The following is a 17912-nucleotide window of genomic DNA, read 5'->3' on the forward strand; positions in this document are numbered from 1 at the left end:
CACAGATCTGATTGCGACACAAGACCCACTGTCTCTAGCGAAAATGACGGAATGGGGAGATTAATGAAATAAAGTCAAAGTAGCTAAAGGAACTGCCATAGCAGAAGCTTTGCAGGAACAGCATTTTCACCCATGACTGTAACAAACAGCTCTGTCTATAGGCTGTATTTTTGCACTTCAACACTGCCAATATAATTGTAATTTTACTGTCACTCAGTTGGCCTACTCTTTACATACAGCATCTGAATAGAGGAGCAGAATGTTGTATGCTGTAGAGATCACAGAATCTAATAAGGAAATGTTGCAATTCCTGATTTGGTGTCATATAAATTAAGTGTATGCATAGTGTCTGTTGTAATCTTGATGATGCCATTACATTAATGTGGTAGATTACAGGGTGAAAAACAGGTTCAAATTGGACAACTATAAAAAATTAGACTTCTGAGTGTCATTTTGATTTTAAATATTGTGAATGACTCATTAGCCTGTTGCTGTGTTTATATTTTGGCCTTAGAGAAACTCTGGCCTGCCCTAGTTTCTATTCATGTGTGTTAGGGTGACACCAGCTGGTAGTGTGGTGAACAACAAAACCACTTCCTGAAGTTTGAAAGTGTGTGGATGAGCAGATCCAGCAGTGCAGTGTGCCACCCAGTGGGCTGTTTACTTGAAACAGTGTGCTGAGAAAAGTGAAAATCAGTGGAAACTGTCCAGGCAATGCATCACACATTTACTGCTCTGAGAAAGCAGCTCTATTTGAAATTACACTCGTATATAAAAATAAATAAGAAAAACATTTTTGTGTGATCAATATGGAACAAGTAGTCAAAGTTTTTACGAATGCTGTTCTGTGTTCAACTGCTTTGTGCAATTCAAGTATTGCTGTTTGTGCAACGATAATCAGACTTAACTAAGGCCATAGCAAAGTGTTTATAAAGAATAAATGTACCTTTTCGGTGGATGTTAACATGTTAACTTCGTCCCTGGTCGCCTCTTCTCTCCGCTAGGGCCGCTCAGCTCCCTCTTTTGTTTGTTTGAAGACTGCTGCAGTGGGAAAGTGCGTGACGGAGTACACGCAGGCTGGGCTAGCCATGGTGTTGTAGCCGTAAAGTTAATTTGGTCGAAGAAAGTAAGTAACACTGATTACTAACGTTACGCCTCTTTAAAGTGTAGTTTGTTAGACATTCACCACTGAACGTAACCCCACTGCAAGTTGTCATTGACGTTATTTAGGATGTGCTAGTTGAATCGTGAACCTTTCACCGAACTGAGTACGAAGTTAGCAACTTGGCTAACGTTAGTTTGTGTAATGGACAAAGTAGTTGAGTTAGCTATTTTGTATGTTCGACCCTCTCCTTCACCTAAGCTAACAACCGTAAGAATGTAGGCTAAACTATTTAGAGTAATAGCAACTACCATTTCGATATCAGCGAACTTAGCTACTTTTATTACAACAGCACTGAATGCTCGCTGGTTGAAGCTAGACTAACATTGTAGCAGCTAGCTCAACGCAGCCTGTTTAGCTAGCCATCCTGCTAGCCTCGGGCTCGTTGACGCCAGCGTCAGGATACCTGTCGTTAGCCACCTAACTGCTAACATCAAGAGATCATCACCGACTTCTTTTAATTTGTCTCAAATAAAAGATATATTTACATTCCCATTTATATTCTAATTCCTCATTTTTTCCCTTTTCAGGATAGAAGCCTGTTTGTTGTCTTCGGTGCTATAGTTTGCTAACATCGATGTTAGCAAACTAGCTTGTTCGTGTAAATGCTTTTCACGAGAATGGACCTGTTGAACTCTCATTTCCTGGACAAGATGAACAATAACATTGGGAGACTGCACTACGAAGGTTAGCTTTCCAGCATTTATGTGTCGTAATGTCTCTCTTAGCTTATTTGTGAAACAGTTTGCGGTTTCTCTGATTACAGCACCGGATTCTCCTGTGTTTTGGTTTGTGTGAGCTTAACGTATGGCGAGAGTCAGCCGTACAACTTTAGCTCGGTCAATTTTATTGCAAGTCGGCACAAGTAACGTTGCTTATAGAATCAAACAAAAAGTGTTGTGATCTGTAACGTTAGATTGTTAAAACCAAAAGTACGGCGCCTGTTAGTAGCTGTGTTTTCTTCCAGTATATCCTTAAGCCCATTTATTTAGCATGCTAGAAGCTGCGCACGTTACGTAATTTACACATAATACATACTATCTTAAAAGACTTATAATAAACAGCAGCTGCATTCAGTACTAATGTGGTTTACTTTACACAGCAGGATCAAGCTTCAACGTATTTAACACTCTACGTTAATGGATAAGTCACACATGTAAAGCGATCCAGAGTAAAGCAAGCTTGACTTCATCCAAGTAACATACTACATAACAGTTTATTTAGCTGTTTTTGTTAGACACAGTTTCCTCTGTTTTTAGAGAGGATTTTAGTTCAGTCGAGTGCTCTTCTCGATCAAAGTAGCTCAGAAAATCTATATCAAGTTTAAAGTCTTCCTGTCTCTGAAATAGGACTGTCACAGTTAAGAAGTTGTTTTCCTAATTTCTCTACCTCTACGGTCTCCTCATGCTGCTTAAAAGGAATTCCAATAAAATTATTTTTTTGGGCCAGGAAAGTAGAAAACATTTTGGATATTTATTTACTGTAACTACAGATTTTCTTTCATGAAACTACCTGCAGATGATGTGGACTTGTTGCAATGTTAAACTTCTGTGCAAATTATTTTATGTTTTAGTTTTGTTTTACTGCATCCCAGTTATCTGTAAAACACTTTCAATTACCTTTTATGGAAGATGTTATTCAATTTAGTATTGATTGCGTTGCTGGGGAACAAAATAAATGTAAATTGTAACTTTCACTGCTTTGCTTTATGCAGGCCAGCACATTAATTTCTTCAAAATGTCAATCTGGTGAAGTCCAATTATTCAGGACTCTTTCTGAGGTTTTTATGAACAACACAGCTAGTCTTGTTAAAAGTAATGATGTGGTTAAATGCAGATGTATTCAGCTATAGTTGTTTTCTGTTTAAAATAAAGCTGTGTGCTTATAATTCCATTTAATTAAAATGTTATTTGATTGTTTGGCCTGACGATTTTTTTCCCCACAGACGAGTCCAGGATGCCCTCCCTGTCCACGGCCATGTCCAACATAACTGGGCCTCCTCCACACTGCCCAAGCAAGCGAAAGTATGGTGAAGAACAAATGGAAGATCGAATCAACTGTGATGATGACCACATGACCAAAATGAGCAGATTGTTTGCCACTCAGTTGTAAGTACCTTTTAGGAGTTCGAGTATTAATTACCATCCTTTGTAGCCGTGACATTGTCATTCTTAGAATTGTGTTAATCAAAATTCAATACAAAATGTTACATGTATTATAAATAGATTTATGCTTGCACAACAAAAAAAAAACCCAATTAAGTATTTTGACTGAACTGTCTCACATATTTCTTTTTATTTCTTCTGTACATCAGCCAAGTCTACTCTTATGATCTATTTATCCAATTACAGATGCAAGCCACCATTTTTGTGACAGTTTATTACTTTGCTTTAACAGCTAATAAGCCTTGTATTCGATTTTTTTAGAACAAGAAAACATCTATACAAGTGTTATACAGGAAAGTATTGCGAATTAGTTTTCATGATCAAACAACTTTACTGCAAAGAAATGAAAGAGTCCCTTGCATAGGTGCTCATATGTGACCAATTCATACTTTGGTGGTGGCTCTCTACTACAATAGGGCTGTTCTAGTTTACTACGAGGCCATTTCTTCTCGTATCGAACTCAAAAAACACATGAAGAAACAGCAGCTGGTTTCTTGCAGACTTGGGTGGAAGACGAAAGCTAAGTCACCCGTACCCTTGCGGATGAATACGCAGAAAGCACAAATTGATCTTTTTACACTTAAGCCTTGTCGTTACGTACACAACTGCAAATGCATTGTTAGGTCCCTGAAAATACACCTTTTGGAAAACTCCTTCCATGATGAAGGTACTAAGAAACTCCTTGCAGTGTTGACAGGGAAAACTTGTGATTTTGCAAAATGTTGGCTATGATCAACATATTGCTGGTCCTGACCTTGCTAACAGGACTTTCTAACACGTTTACACATGAATATGTTGTCACTACTGTACTGAGGAACAGAGGCGTCACAATCAGTTCACATGTATGATTCCCCCCCTTTCCTGATGCCCCATTGTTGGCAGCTTACCAGAGGTGATAGGAGCTTTTTTCTGTCTGCTGATGGGCCCGCATGACTTTAGGGACAGCGATATATTGCCTCATGTTGGTTTGATAGGCTCTTGACAGTGTTTATTACGCGTTAACTTTGTTTTTGTGTTTTCATGTTGAAGCGGATTTTTTTAAACAGCGCTTTTGTGGACAAAAACCCTGTTTAAAACCATAGCTGTGTACACGTGGACATAGTGGACGTGGCCTAAAACAATGTCTCAGTCATCAGACTTCATGAGCTTTATGTGGGCATAACTGGATATAACAGAAAGGAGGAAATCCTGAATAATTTCTATTTATTGAATCAGTCCAAAATAAATCAAATCATTCAGTCTGAAGTAGTTCCGATTGAGGTAATGAAATGAAAAAAAATCTTGAATTTGGCCCTGACTGTAGTGAAATGCAAAGACAAAAATGTTGTAAATGTTGTGATTTTGGGAGCAATATGGGAATACCATCACACCGGTGCATTCTAATAGGAAATCATATGTAATATTTAAATAACTTAGGCCTACAACATCAAAAAGTTGCACTTTAAAAAACATAACCCCAGTCTACACTCCATTCTGTGATCTTTATATAGATGTGCAAATGTTGAAATATAAATAATTTATGAAGAAGTGACGTATACGTTTAATTTGTAATCTGTTTATTTAAGGGCCCGTCCCTCTGCTGGAGACAACCGTAACGAGCACTGGAGCCTCAGCCACAGTCCTGTGGAGCACGTTACCTCCTCCTCTAACGGTCTCCATGGGAACCACCTGTATGCTTCCATTTCTGGCTATGCTGTAGACCAGCCTCTGGCTCTGACCAAAAGCAGCCACGAGATTGGAGTTGGGGGAGTAGAGAGGTCTGTCATAAGTGGGACTACAGAGCGACAACAGGTACGTCAACTTGTGAGACATAAATGGAGTACATGTAATGTCCAGAGTGTTGAGAAAAAAAGCACAAGGGTATTGATGTTTAAGCAAATAAAAGCATTATTTTTATGTTAAATCATGTGGGTCAGTTAAAGCCTAGTCCTTGCTGACCTCATCTGCATGACCAGAGGAATCCGTGCAATGTACATTTTATTTGCCCATCTCTGTGAAGGTCAGCACAGATTTCTGTGTGGGCGTCCACTAGCTGCCTCTAGATCACATTCAACAAAAGCACAATGGTGCTCCTTGTTGATTCTTTTCATTTCTTTCACCAGTGTACTATATGCCCCATCGTTGGTCCCATTTTTGTGAAGCAGTGCACACATTTTTAACTGTGCAGCTCCACCAACATCTACATGGTGCTGTGGCTGTTAGCTAGCTGATGATTTATATTTTATTTTCTCACAGAACCGCCCCTCGGTTATTACCTGTGCCCCTGCAAGCAATCGCAATTGTAATCTTACACACTGCCACATGAATGGCTGCTCTCCCAGTCCACCTGCTGATCAGAGAAAGACCAACGGTAAGCCTTTAAAATTACTATAATCACACAATGTCGAATCTGATGCTCAGAGAGGGCAATGTATTACTGACACTAGCTTTTGCTTTGCTAAGGTGAAAAAAAATTAAATAAAAAAAGCCCCAAGATGTTGTCAAAGTTATCAAAATATTCTTAAGAATGTGACATTAACATTGACTTGTAGTTTTAGGCATTCTATTAGTAGAAAATTGAAAACTGAGTTTATTGCAGCTGCTGTTCGTGGCAAAGATGTAATTAATTCTTACTGCCAAAAATATTTTTATACAATGCATACTACTGTTGTTTTTCAACCATATTCTGTACTAAATGACTGTTGTTAAGAATTCAAAGTCCATTTAATCCCAAACAGGTTGGATTTACACGTTTTATGTTTCTTGAGCCCAAGACAGTGTTTTTTAAAATTTAAATGTAAATGTCTGAACATGCTCAGATTTAATGTATTGGAGATTGTTTACCTCCACTTTAGTTATAATTAGCTAAATACAGTATGTGTCAGATTTGATTGACTTTGTCTCAATGACATATTGTGTGTTGAAAATATAGCTCAAACTACTAAAAGTGTTTTCATGCACTCTAGATTTTATAACTTTGAGTTTGGCATAGAACAATGGTAAAGCTTGTTTTTAATTGCCCTCATTAAGGAATCATGTTTTTACATCACATGTAAGTGTTTCTTCTTTTTCCCTCCACACATACTATTATTTTAGCTAACACAGTATGCGACCCTGTGATCGAGGAGCACTTCCGTCGCAGCCTTGGCAAGAACTACAAAGAAGCGGAGCCGGTGTCTAACTCGGTGTCGATCACGGGTTCGGTGGACGACCACTTTGCCAAGGCGCTGGGAGACGCCTGGCTGCAAATCAAGGCCAGGGGTGGAGGTCCTCCAACTCCAGAGGCTGATTCATGAATCGGAGGGGAGTAAACATTACAATCACTTCCTAAGTGTGTGCATATGAGAGTGGAGATTGCTCACTGTCATTTCTTGCCAAGAATCAACTTCCCTTAGCCAAGAACAGTGTCAGACATATGGTGCTCACAGAGGCTGTTCACTTGTGGACCTCGAGGTCAATCTTCTATTAGAACATTCAGCTCGGATTTGGAATCTGAAATTGGCAAGGCTCTCTGTTGTAGAGGAGAAACTAAATCTTGCATAGTTGGGTTGACAGTTTTAGTTATGGAAATGGTGTACAATCATTGTTGTTATTTGAGAACGATGAGATTCACAACGTGGTCAATTTTTTTGGAGCTCCTGCTCTTCCTCTCTTGCCTTTCACCCGTCGCGATAGCCAAAGAAACTTCCTGCCTTTTTCATCAACATATAAGCCATAGATCTGGTCTTTACCGTCACTCTAAAATCACACTGCTTTTTATTCTCTATTACTTGAAAAGGACAGCCAGGTCTCATTTGCACTATTGCGTTTCTGACCGTTTAGGTAGCAGGTTACCTGTTCCAGTTGGAGCTAATGTGTTCACGAATGCATTTTATGTTCTGAGATTGTGATAATGCAAGTAAGGCTCTGGTCCCCCTTCTTTCTGAAGACGCTTGATCGATCGATCGGTCTTCTTTATCATGGTGAACTGGACGTATCCACTGTTGAATGAATAATTTTAGTTTCCTGTCTATACCCTCACTGTGGCTGATAACTTAGTGAACTAATATCAATCATAGTAGATATCTCTAACTAGAAAGCATGTTTCAAATAGCTGGTTTCTATTACAAACCTTATTCTATACTATATATTTACTCAGAATTTATTTTTTATCTGTAACATTTTAGAAATACTCACTGCTGGGACAGTTGTACTCAATATATTTTTTTGTATCCAGTTTTCATTACTATATGTAGGTGTATATCTTAGCCTCCATTTACAAATCCCAGCCTCTGGCCAGGCTGTCTGAATGCGGTTTGCTCGGCTGCGTTACGTTTGTTACTCTGTGGAGCTGGACGCTACAGCTTTACACGACTGAATACAGCTAAATCTGATCCTCTGTAGCGCAGTTTATTTGCAGTGGCTTTATTTATTCTCGACATGTTCACAGTGTCATGTTGACTTTTGGCAAAAACGTAGCGACAACAGAAGTCTAACTTTGATGTGTGTCTTTCCAATCAGAACAACAGCGGATCTCTCGTCTGCTTCAACGACAAAGCAGTTGATTTCCCTTAAAACTTTGAATGGACATGCGACGTGGGTGTCCTTAATTTACGAGTAGGCATCAACATTCCTCCACTACTGCCTGACACTTAACAGTCACTTCAGTTGGGTTTAGCAAGTACTGTTACAAGTATGTTTGTCTTTTATTTTTTAAATCAAAGTGGTGTTATGGTGTGAGCTGCAAAAGTCTTTTTAATAACCGAGTAACAAATTTTTTTTTAATGCAGTTGAGTTTAAGTTAAGTTTTCCCTCTTCTGAAATGATCTTATAGTCTCATAACCTATTTGTCAACACTGATTAAGATATGGTATTGTAAAGTCAGATTTTTTTTTTTGTCAATTAACTGTCTGTGAAAGCATTTAACGTTCGTATTAATATTTTGCAGTTTTTCAGTTGTTACATACACTATCCTGTCTTTATATTTTATTTTACTCTTAAGACTATCATTGCGCCGTGCGGAATGATCATAGATATTTTGTTTCTATTCAGAGTAGTGTACTCATCTGTAGCATGGATGTTTATTATCTCCTAACCATGCATTCTGTCTTTTTTCAAAAGTCGTTTATTTTCCCACAGTTGTCAGATTATTAATAAGTGCAGGAACACAACAGTCTTTTGATCAAAGACTTTCTTGGTGAAGAGTCCGGAAGACTTATGTTTGTTTAGCTTTCTGTGTGTACCATAATAGAAATTAAGGATTATCATGGGATCTGCTTGTTTGAGACAAGTGGAGTTTTCAGTAATATGTTTGGGGGTTTCAGGCCATTGTTATTTAATTTCTATAGACTACCTGTATCTCAAAGACGGTTTTGCAGAAAGTTCTTGTTCCAGGTGTCATCTTCATCTAAAAAAACCTGAAACATTTGTTCACCTTTGTCCTTATTTCTCTGGAAGAAAATACCACTTTTTTGTACTTACATTTCTTCCAAATAAATATAATGCCTACCTTTGCATATTTCATGTCATCTTTTTCACTTCATTTTACTACATAAAGTAACAAGTGAGGTGGTGCTGCAGCAAAAACAGCATACAGTAACAAAACGTTCTCATTTTCATTTAGATTTTCTTTAAGTTTTAAACATGACACGGAAACAAAGGTATTTTATTCATGAACAAATCAAAGAATATAAAACTTGCATTTTTTAAAAAGTTAAACCAGAGTTCTAGTTGTTTTTGTGTGTGTTCAGATCAATTCACCCTGAAGTTGAATGTTTACTGGATCAAAGTGATAACATCATTTTAGATTTTCTTTGTTGTTTCGTCTTTTGTGCACACTTGATAAAAATCAAAAACTAAACTGAAAATATCGAGACTTTGGTGTGGAACACAGATCTGTGTTTAGGTATAGCCTTTTTTTTAAACTTTAATTATCAATGATGTGTCTTGTTTAAAGTCCACCTGTGAAAAACTATCATTGGACATTATTTAAAAAGACAAACTTGAGTATATAAGATCCCACAAAACCAAACCTTTGAGTGTCCCTGGGACTTCACACTCAGTGGACTCAATGATTGTGAAATTGAAGTAGTTTGGAAACACCGGCACTCTTCCTGCAGTTGACTGTCCTGCTTATGATTTTCAAAAATCTTCTACAACCTGTGAGAAACTCTAATGGCCCATACTTGGTGTAAATCACACAGAGCATCTGTGGAGGGACCTGCAGATGACTGTTACTTCAACAATTCTTATCAAATCTAATGAGGCTTTAAAGCATCTGCCCGAAAGAATTGGAAAAACTGGCCAAAACCAGTGTGAATAACTGAGTGTAAGTTGGTGGGTAAATGCCTGTTTTGAAATAAATTCTACGACACCAAAAGTGGCGAGGTCTTCAAACTGTTATGTTCTGCTGCATATAGACATCAGTACAGGATGTTGTGTCGCAAGGTTTCCACAGTTTTTATGCGGTATTTTGTGTTGCTGTCAGTACGTGTGAGATGCATTTAAACATGAAGACTGAAGAAGGACCCTTCAGATCAGGGGTGGGCAAACTTTTTGGCTCAGTGGCCACATCAACTTTTGAAATTTGACAGACGGGCCAGATCAGCATCAGATGGTTGGAGATTGTGCAAACTGATATGAATTACATGTTAAAGACAATACTGACAAAGTAAAGAATACTCACATTCAGTTTCAATGGGAACAGTGTCATTGGTCCCTCTTTTCTGCCCGTGCATCAAAGTCTGGTGTCAGTTTGATTGTGGCAATTCTCAGGATGGATCTGAGGTGTTCATCAGTTAACTGGGATCTTTGGTGTGCTTTGTTGATGTTCATCACGCTAAACGTCTGCTCACACATGTAGGTAGATCCCAACAACACCAGCATCCTCTGTGCCATCTTCTGAATGTCTGGAAACTTGGCTTCACTGAGTGAAGCATAAAAGTCATTCAGTTTAAGGGAGCTGAACTTCTCCTTTAAGACTGAGTCACTTTGAAAATCGATCAGTTCCAACTGCAACTCCTGAGGTGCTGTTTCTGGGTCTTGTGACAAAAGACATGATACCAGCTGAAGTGTCTTGTCAATTTTTTCAAAATCAGAGAACTGACGGCAGAATTCTCCGTGTAGGTCTTCCAGTGATTCCTTGTATTTCATCACATGTGGACTGGCCTCTGTCAGCATCGCCAGTGCAGGGAAATGAGTGAAGGATTTTTTTGACATTTGTCTTGAGAATAAAGTCAGTTTGGCTTTGAAGGCTGTCACATTTGTGTATAGTTTGTGCACAAATTGATCTTTCCCTTGCAGCTTCACGTTCAGCTCATTCATGTGTGTCAGTATGTCGACGGCAAAAGTAAAATCACAGAGACGATCTCTGTGGCGCAGCTCAGGAAAATCATCGGTTTTCCCGATTAACTCCAAAAATGAGCTAATCTCGCCTTTGAGCTCCCACACTCGCTGACATACTTTCCCCAAACTTAATCAGCTTATCAGGTGCTGTGTTATTCCCGACTATTAATTACCCATCAATAAGACAAACAAACACACAAAAAAACAGAAAAACCAAACAAACAAAAAATAAACAAATGCAGGGCCAAGCCGACAGGGTGCCCCCCCCCCCCCCCCCCCCCCCCCCAGTGCAGTACCTTATTACTGCGATTGCATTTACAGTAGGATCATTTTTACTGTAGCAACATTTACAGTAAGAATTATCTCACTGTAAATGGGTACATAGGTACTGTGATTAAATTTACAGTAAGCTTACTGTAAAACATTCTACAGCAGCTTACTTGCCAATTGCTGCCAGTAAGTTACTGTACATTTTACGGTAAGCTTTTTACTGTGTATGCAAATATGTGGACGAATGCAGGCAAAGAATTGTTTTTAAAGTGTCAGCTGATAGCAATTACAGAGCTGGAGATAAAGCTGCGGAGACAAGCTGGTGGTGCTGAACCTTTACCTGTGCAGAGTTGATGCAAAAAGAGCGTCTTACATGGAGCAGTCGCCAAAGGAAGCCTTCCAAATTCATGAAAAAAGAAGTCCATGTCTGAAGAATGCAATGCAACTTTTGGAGAAGTATTGTGGACAGATAAAGTTCAAATTGACTTCTTTGTCCACAATCAACAAAGGTGTGTTTGGAGAAAAAAGGAGCAGCATTTCACTAAAAAGAACATCTTGGTTATGTGTGGGGTAGAAATATTGAGCTTTGGGCTTGTGTGGCAGCCGGTGGCACAGAGAAAATAACATGGATAGAGGTAAGAATAGATTTCATTAAATATCAACACATTCTGGATGCAGATGCCTTGAACACGGTGGGAAAGGGAAACAGAAAAGAGACCAAAATCCACAACAGTACAAGGATCCAAAGCACAACTTAAAATTCATTCACAGGCTGAAACCTTTGTCAGTCATGATCCTCTGACTTAAACATCATGTTGTGTCTGCAAAATGTCCCAAAATATGTCAGAACTTGGAGTGATTTGTGAGGATACACTCCTATGTTATGACTAAAAGACTTTTATCTGACTACAAAAAGCATTAACAAGCTGTGACATCTGCCAGAAATTGGTTCTCTAAATACTGATTTAGTAGGAGGTCGAAATGCTTGGAACCTTTATCCGTTTTTTAGGTGCATTATTTGCAGAAAAACTCCTTTTTATTTTTTAATTTTCTTCTGTTCAGTGACTTGTGAAACTCAGCTTTAGAAAGCTTCATGCAAGGAACTGTTGCTGTAGGCATATTTTCAGTGAGTCAGCCTCTCTTGTCTCATTATCTTTGAACTTAGCTCCATCTTGCAGCTATTAGACAGCTCCTGTGATTCATAGATTTAGTTTTCCAGTGGAACATGAAAGCCCTGTTGACAAGGTGGTCTCCTAACAGCTGTATATTTAATGTCTGTCTATTTGTACTTAATGGCTGCGTGTGCGAGCGATAAATTCAATGGCTCGTTTGCAGCTGAAGTCTTCCCTTGACCATTGCGGTTGAAGCCTCTTTGCGCTCACTTGGCCATAGATGCTGTTTGTTTGGTTGGGTGTCATGGTGATTAAAGACTGGATGATTGCTGCTGGAAAAATCCACGACTTTTAAAGCGAGACCGGGGGAAAGTGTGATTGATGACTCAGTGGTTTGACGGAGACTTCAGCGGCGACCTAGAAAAGCATTTCAGCCTCCACATTGTTAGGTATACAATGGAAATGTGATAATATGACTGATAATTATAGTTGGATCAGGCATTAGCTGACTTCTGCTTCCTCACCAGCAGGTGGCGATGTTAACTCACTCTACAGGACCCCACAAACTCTTCAGTCCCTGGAGATCAAACAAAGAGCGTCATCATCCTGGGAAGATTGATACGGATGCAGCATTTCTTCACTGTGTCTATCAGTGATGTGAAAATGTACTTTGCATGTAAAACGGGTCCATATGCAACAACACACTGCTTTCATGCTGAGAGATGTTACCCGACATGATCCCAGACTCCTGCTTTCAAGGATCTTCTGAAATTTCTTTGGGCGTGCATTTATGTGTTGGAAACATTGAGGTGGATTAGTGTAGTTAAATTTTTAAGCTATAAATAGACTCCTTAAAAGGCTGAATGCAAATGGAAATGAGTATACCTCCACTTCAGTTGGGCAAATTAGATTTTTTTTTCCCTTTCGGTTGTTGTTGCTCTCACCCCTCAGGCTCAAATCTGCTCAAAAGCCCCTCCAACAGACCACTGCCTCCAGAAGATTAGACCCAGCCATTCACCAACCACAATGCACCCTGCTTCTGCTGCACCAAGCCTTCCAAGGAAGCCTGCTCTTGTGGGATTACGGAGAGGAGATCCACATTTTCCTTCCTCGCGCTAAAAACCAATCGCAGATCCCCACACAGGCGCACGTATGCACACATGCAACAGAGATATCAGGCCACGTCCATGGTTGACGGGAAACTAGTGCCTAAATCAAGATGACACATCAGGGTCACGCCAAATTCGGCCTGGCCTCTTCAATGTGTGAAGGCCACAAGGAGCATGACATCTGTGCTTGTGATGGAGGACTGGTCTCTCAGTCGCTGCCTCTTGTTATTGCTGTAACAGGAAGGACTTTGCTGCTTTCAGACATAGTCAAGACACACATATGTCGAAAAACTGTCCCCTCCATTTTGCTCCCTTGCTTACGTAAAAGGAGCGAACCAATGGAAACGGTTTAGCACACTGCACTCTGGACACACTATGGAGTAATAATTAATCCAATTGGGTAAATGCATGATTTTACTACAGGCTAAGTGGGGAAAGTGGCCCTTGCAGAGTCACACATGTTGGTTCACATATTGCGTACGTGTTGGCCTGCATAAATGGCTGATAGTGATCTCATTCATTCGTTTGCATAATTCCAAATTTGTTGTGCCTGAATAGAATCCAAGGCTGCACCCCTATCTACAGCATCCCCGAGTGCACAATGTCTGGGGAATTTGCATGATTGCCTGTAGATTATTTGAACATCATCTATTCCCCCTCCTTTTTTTATTCCTTATTTCTGTGGCTCTCTGCTGTGAGGATGCACACACATCCTTGGGCAAAAGAATCTAAAATAGATCATACGAGCAACTGGAGTAGATGCACAGGCACAGGAAGCAGCTCACGGGCAGACTTGAGTCATGCTGGCAAGATCATGCACCCTGAGCTGACAGCCCAACACACCCGATTACCAAGCATGTCATTTCTAAAATGCAATCGCAGCCTCACTATAGGTCATAAACAAGAGGAGAAATATCGAGATCCGATGCAGATTTGCTCGTATACGGCTCTTGAACGTGCTGCGGATTAGGTGCAAGGCTGGAACGCACGTCAAGACCGACCTGATGAGCGTCTCTGGCTCAGGCAATTGTGGCTCATTCATTGTGTCATGTGGACTGCTGGCAATGGCATAACCTTTGTGGAGGGAAGGGAAGACAACACGGTCACTCTGGATAACAGTCTTGCGATGAACAGAAACAGACCCTGTCAGGCCATCTCAACATCAGTTTTCAGCTGCACACCACCGCAAACACACTTCCACCAATAGCCCTTCGCCTTTTCCTCACTTCCTCCTTAAGACAGCTCCTTCTTGATAAGACCGTCTTGTGTGGCATGCGTGCTGCACTGATTTGGCAGGTTACTATTAATACATTTCTCCTTTACATCCCTCTGCACTACATGCTGCCTCAGCTCCATCTTTGACCTGTTTTGTTGCCCACACTTGGCCTGCCGCATCACCGTATGGTGCTCGACGCAGCCAGTGATTTCCCACTGATATAGTTGGCTTGAACTTCATGCTTTTATATATTATTGATTCGTAAATGATTGATTTAAAGGGCCATCTGCTGCACAATAGCATGACTGTGCTACTGTTTTCGAGATAATGAATTGCTTCCAATTAGGACGTACAAATGACGGCCTAATATTCCTTGTTAGTTTGAGACTGTGTTTTCCCTGCGAGATCGGGACCCCGTGTAATTATTCAAATTTCCTTCTTTAAACAGCAGGCAGAGGGGATGTGAATTGAGATGGTGGGTTTTGGGCGGCGAACAGCAGAAAGATGTTTGAACCATCACTAAGGGGCATTCTCATGTCTCATTATGAGGCTTGTTAGGGCCCGCGTTAATGCAGCTCGACTGAGCAGCCTTAATAAGGAAAGTGACCCAGCACCAATATGAGCAGCAATGTTTTTCCTCTCACGGCCATCTACCACTGTCTTCCATGGCCCTATCTCTTTCCTCTTGTCTGTCTGCCTCCCCCAGCCTCTACTCCCCGCCTCCCCCCCCCCCCCCCCCCCCCCCCCCGCTTTGCCACGGCACCCCACCACCGCCACTACCACTCCCCCCTGTGTGTTTGGCAGTCACACAGTTGGCCATGTGTGCGCTGAAGACGTTACATAATGCCCTCCTTTCACTGCACTCCAGATCAAAGAGAACAATCCAGCACAGAAAAATCGCTCCTTGCTGATTTTTCCTTCTCGTCTTCCATCACATTGTTTTATCAGACTTCATTACCAGGAGACTGTACAGTAGACTGCATTATTATCTGCTTCAGCATTCCCCTTCATGTTGAAAACCAAACAGAGCAAACGGAGGAAACGATCTGAGGTTCAGTGTGGAGAAGAAAAAAAAAAAGATTAGACCAGATAGGGCATGAAGATGCTTCAGGTGTGCAGATCTTACACCTCACTTTTTTGATGTGCTTTCATTCATTTTCTTGCTCTCCTACGTCCCCCATGCAACTTTAACCCAGTCGAGAAAAGAAAAAATCAAAAAGAGATCGACTTAATAAAAGAAAATTGAGCGACATAACAGAAATTCTACAGAAATATTTAATATATAATATTTTTTTATGTCCCTGCTCAAAAAAAAAAAACAAAAACTGATGCAATTATGATGAAAACATTTTTCTGGAAGGGTTTCCGCTTAATATTTTGCAGAATTCTCTCCTAATGTGACTAAATGTTCAAACGCACAAATCCAGGACGGAAACAGTAAAAAAAAAAGGGGGGGGGGGGGGTGAGAAAACCAAACCAACCCTTTTTCCATGCTGAAACAAAGGTCTCCATCAAGTGGAAATAACAGCGACACAGAGAGAGAAAGAGCAAGAGAGCATCAAACCCTGTCAGAGAGACTGGGCCTGTCCACAGCCTTGTGAGGATTGAAATAATGAGTGTGTGCTGGGGGGACATTTACCTCCAATGTCAAATCCGGGCGGCACATTTTGGGACCAAAGGGTAAAGATGTTAAAATAAAGTGCAGCGAAAAAGCTTAAAATTTTCGGAGGGACTACTTGCTGCTGTACAGTGGTGTACATTAATCCCACAGGGGGACATACGTGTGGTGTGTACATTGCGTTCAGCATTGTCTCCACGGTGAACCTCAGCTCATATAGAAGGCTTTGATTCCCCCCAAACAGATGGGATCAGCAGCAGTCCTTATCTCTGTTTAAACCCCCAGTGTTGGAGAGTGGTTCATTGGTCTGAGGGAGCCGAGCGGCTGGGTTATCTCTGGCCCTCAGCCTTGGGGGGAATGAGCAGGTGAACCAGGAATAAAAGCGTCTTTAGGACACGGCACATGCTTGCAGTGGTGCATAGCAGAACCGCGAGTTGTGCGGCTGCAGCATCAAATGAATTGTGGGGGAATGGGAGAGGGCAAGGCTTCAGAGTGGGTTTGGCGCACAAACTGTTATCACACCTGACAGTGTCTGGTTTGGGATCCAGTGGTGCACGCGGCATACGTAAGCGGCTGGTCATCTGTAAGGCAGAGTGATAGGGTGTGACGTGTCACACGCCACATTAGGCCCCGCCAGAGGATGTGTTTGACAGACCACAGGAACTTCACTCCAGCGCAAAGCTTTGCCTCCACTCATATTGTCAGACCCACTTGATAGTTACAAGCTCATGTGGGGACTTCATTGTAGACGTTTGCTGGAATGTCATCATCGATCTCAGCCTTATTTTTTAGAGAATGTATGGAAGAATATCTATTTTAATATATTATATCTATTTTTCATTATATGATATCACATCATGCAGACGGGCATTTATTCATTGAGTTAAGTGCATTTTTACTGCTCCATGCTTCGATGTCTGGAATGTTGTATTTTCGCTTTTTTCCTAACTGCAATTTAAATGAAATGCAAGCAGCATTTCTGGAGGCCAAGCAGACATGTGTATGATGAGAAGTAGAGAAGAACCAAAAAAAAGTGTTTGTTACTTGTCTTGACCCAAGAAACCAACCCAAAACATCAGGCTGCACTTTGGATTCTGGCAAATGCATCACAGTGCCTTTAGACATTTATGATGAGTCGACGCACTTGCTCATAATAAACTGCTGAATCTTCTGCAATCATTATGTCATCATATGAGGAGGGAAAAAACATTGATGGAACCTCATTTATTGCTTGTAAATACTTAATTTCTTTCTGTAAGTGCTTCAAAAAGCATAGCTGTACATTTCAATATCAGATTCATAGTATATACTGCACTGAACAAAGAAAACACAGGCAGACAGTGATTTTTTCTGTCTATAAATGTCAGTGTGTTTCTTTTGGGTGAATAGACGTCGGTCCTGCTGTCTATGTGTCTCTTTCTGAGGTAACACCATTGATTGCCCTGCTGCTCGGCTCTGTCTTGACCTCATTGACCCTTGCTGTGTGTCTCGGCCCTGTGGTGTCCAGGCTTCTCTCGGGGTGTCTTACCTGTCACTGTTTAGCTCGGAGGAGGCAGAGTGCGGAGCCGAGGTGCCCGAGGAGGAGAAGGACAGACTGGGCAGGCCGCTGTGGCCCAGCCTGGTCCGACTCACTCATCAGTGAGCACAGTTCCCAAACCTCTCTGACAGATCAGAATAGAAAGCATGCACCACATCATAGCTATGATTCACTGCTGCCTCAAGTCCAAGCATGGCCCGAAGGCCCTCCGACCTCTTAATCATCATGTGTGTATGTGTGTGTGTGTGTGTTGTTTAAGGAAGAGAGTGAGACATACAGCAAATGAATGAGCTTGTTTGCACATGACAGCGTTTCTATAAAAGTTGCCCGTGTGTTTTTTATGTGTCAGAAAGAGTAAACTGCATCTTAACAGGCCTTCAAAATGTCTCCCAGAGCACAGCACTGTACGTGTCTCATGTGG

The 17912-nt window shown here is 40.9% G+C and overlaps 1 protein-coding gene across 1 annotated transcript; it reads left to right on the forward strand.

Moving 5' to 3' along the window:
- Positions 1 to 990: 990 nt before the first annotated feature.
- Positions 991 to 8801, forward strand: vgll4a (vestigial-like family member 4a). The gene is made up of 6 exons (XM_022203375.2): positions 991 to 1126; positions 1693 to 1849; positions 3108 to 3270; positions 4893 to 5118; positions 5563 to 5677; positions 6403 to 8801. The coding sequence occupies exons 2-6, from the start codon at positions 1768 to 1770 to the stop codon at positions 6600 to 6602; spliced, it is 786 nt and encodes a 261-aa protein (XP_022059067.2). The 5' UTR covers positions 991 to 1126; positions 1693 to 1767; the 3' UTR covers positions 6603 to 8801.
- Positions 8802 to 17912: the final 9111 nt, after the last annotated feature.

Source organism: Acanthochromis polyacanthus, chromosome 6, assembly GCF_021347895.1.
Source record: "Acanthochromis polyacanthus isolate Apoly-LR-REF ecotype Palm Island chromosome 6, KAUST_Apoly_ChrSc, whole genome shotgun sequence".
NCBI classification, from domain to species: domain Eukaryota; kingdom Metazoa; phylum Chordata; class Actinopteri; family Pomacentridae; genus Acanthochromis; species Acanthochromis polyacanthus.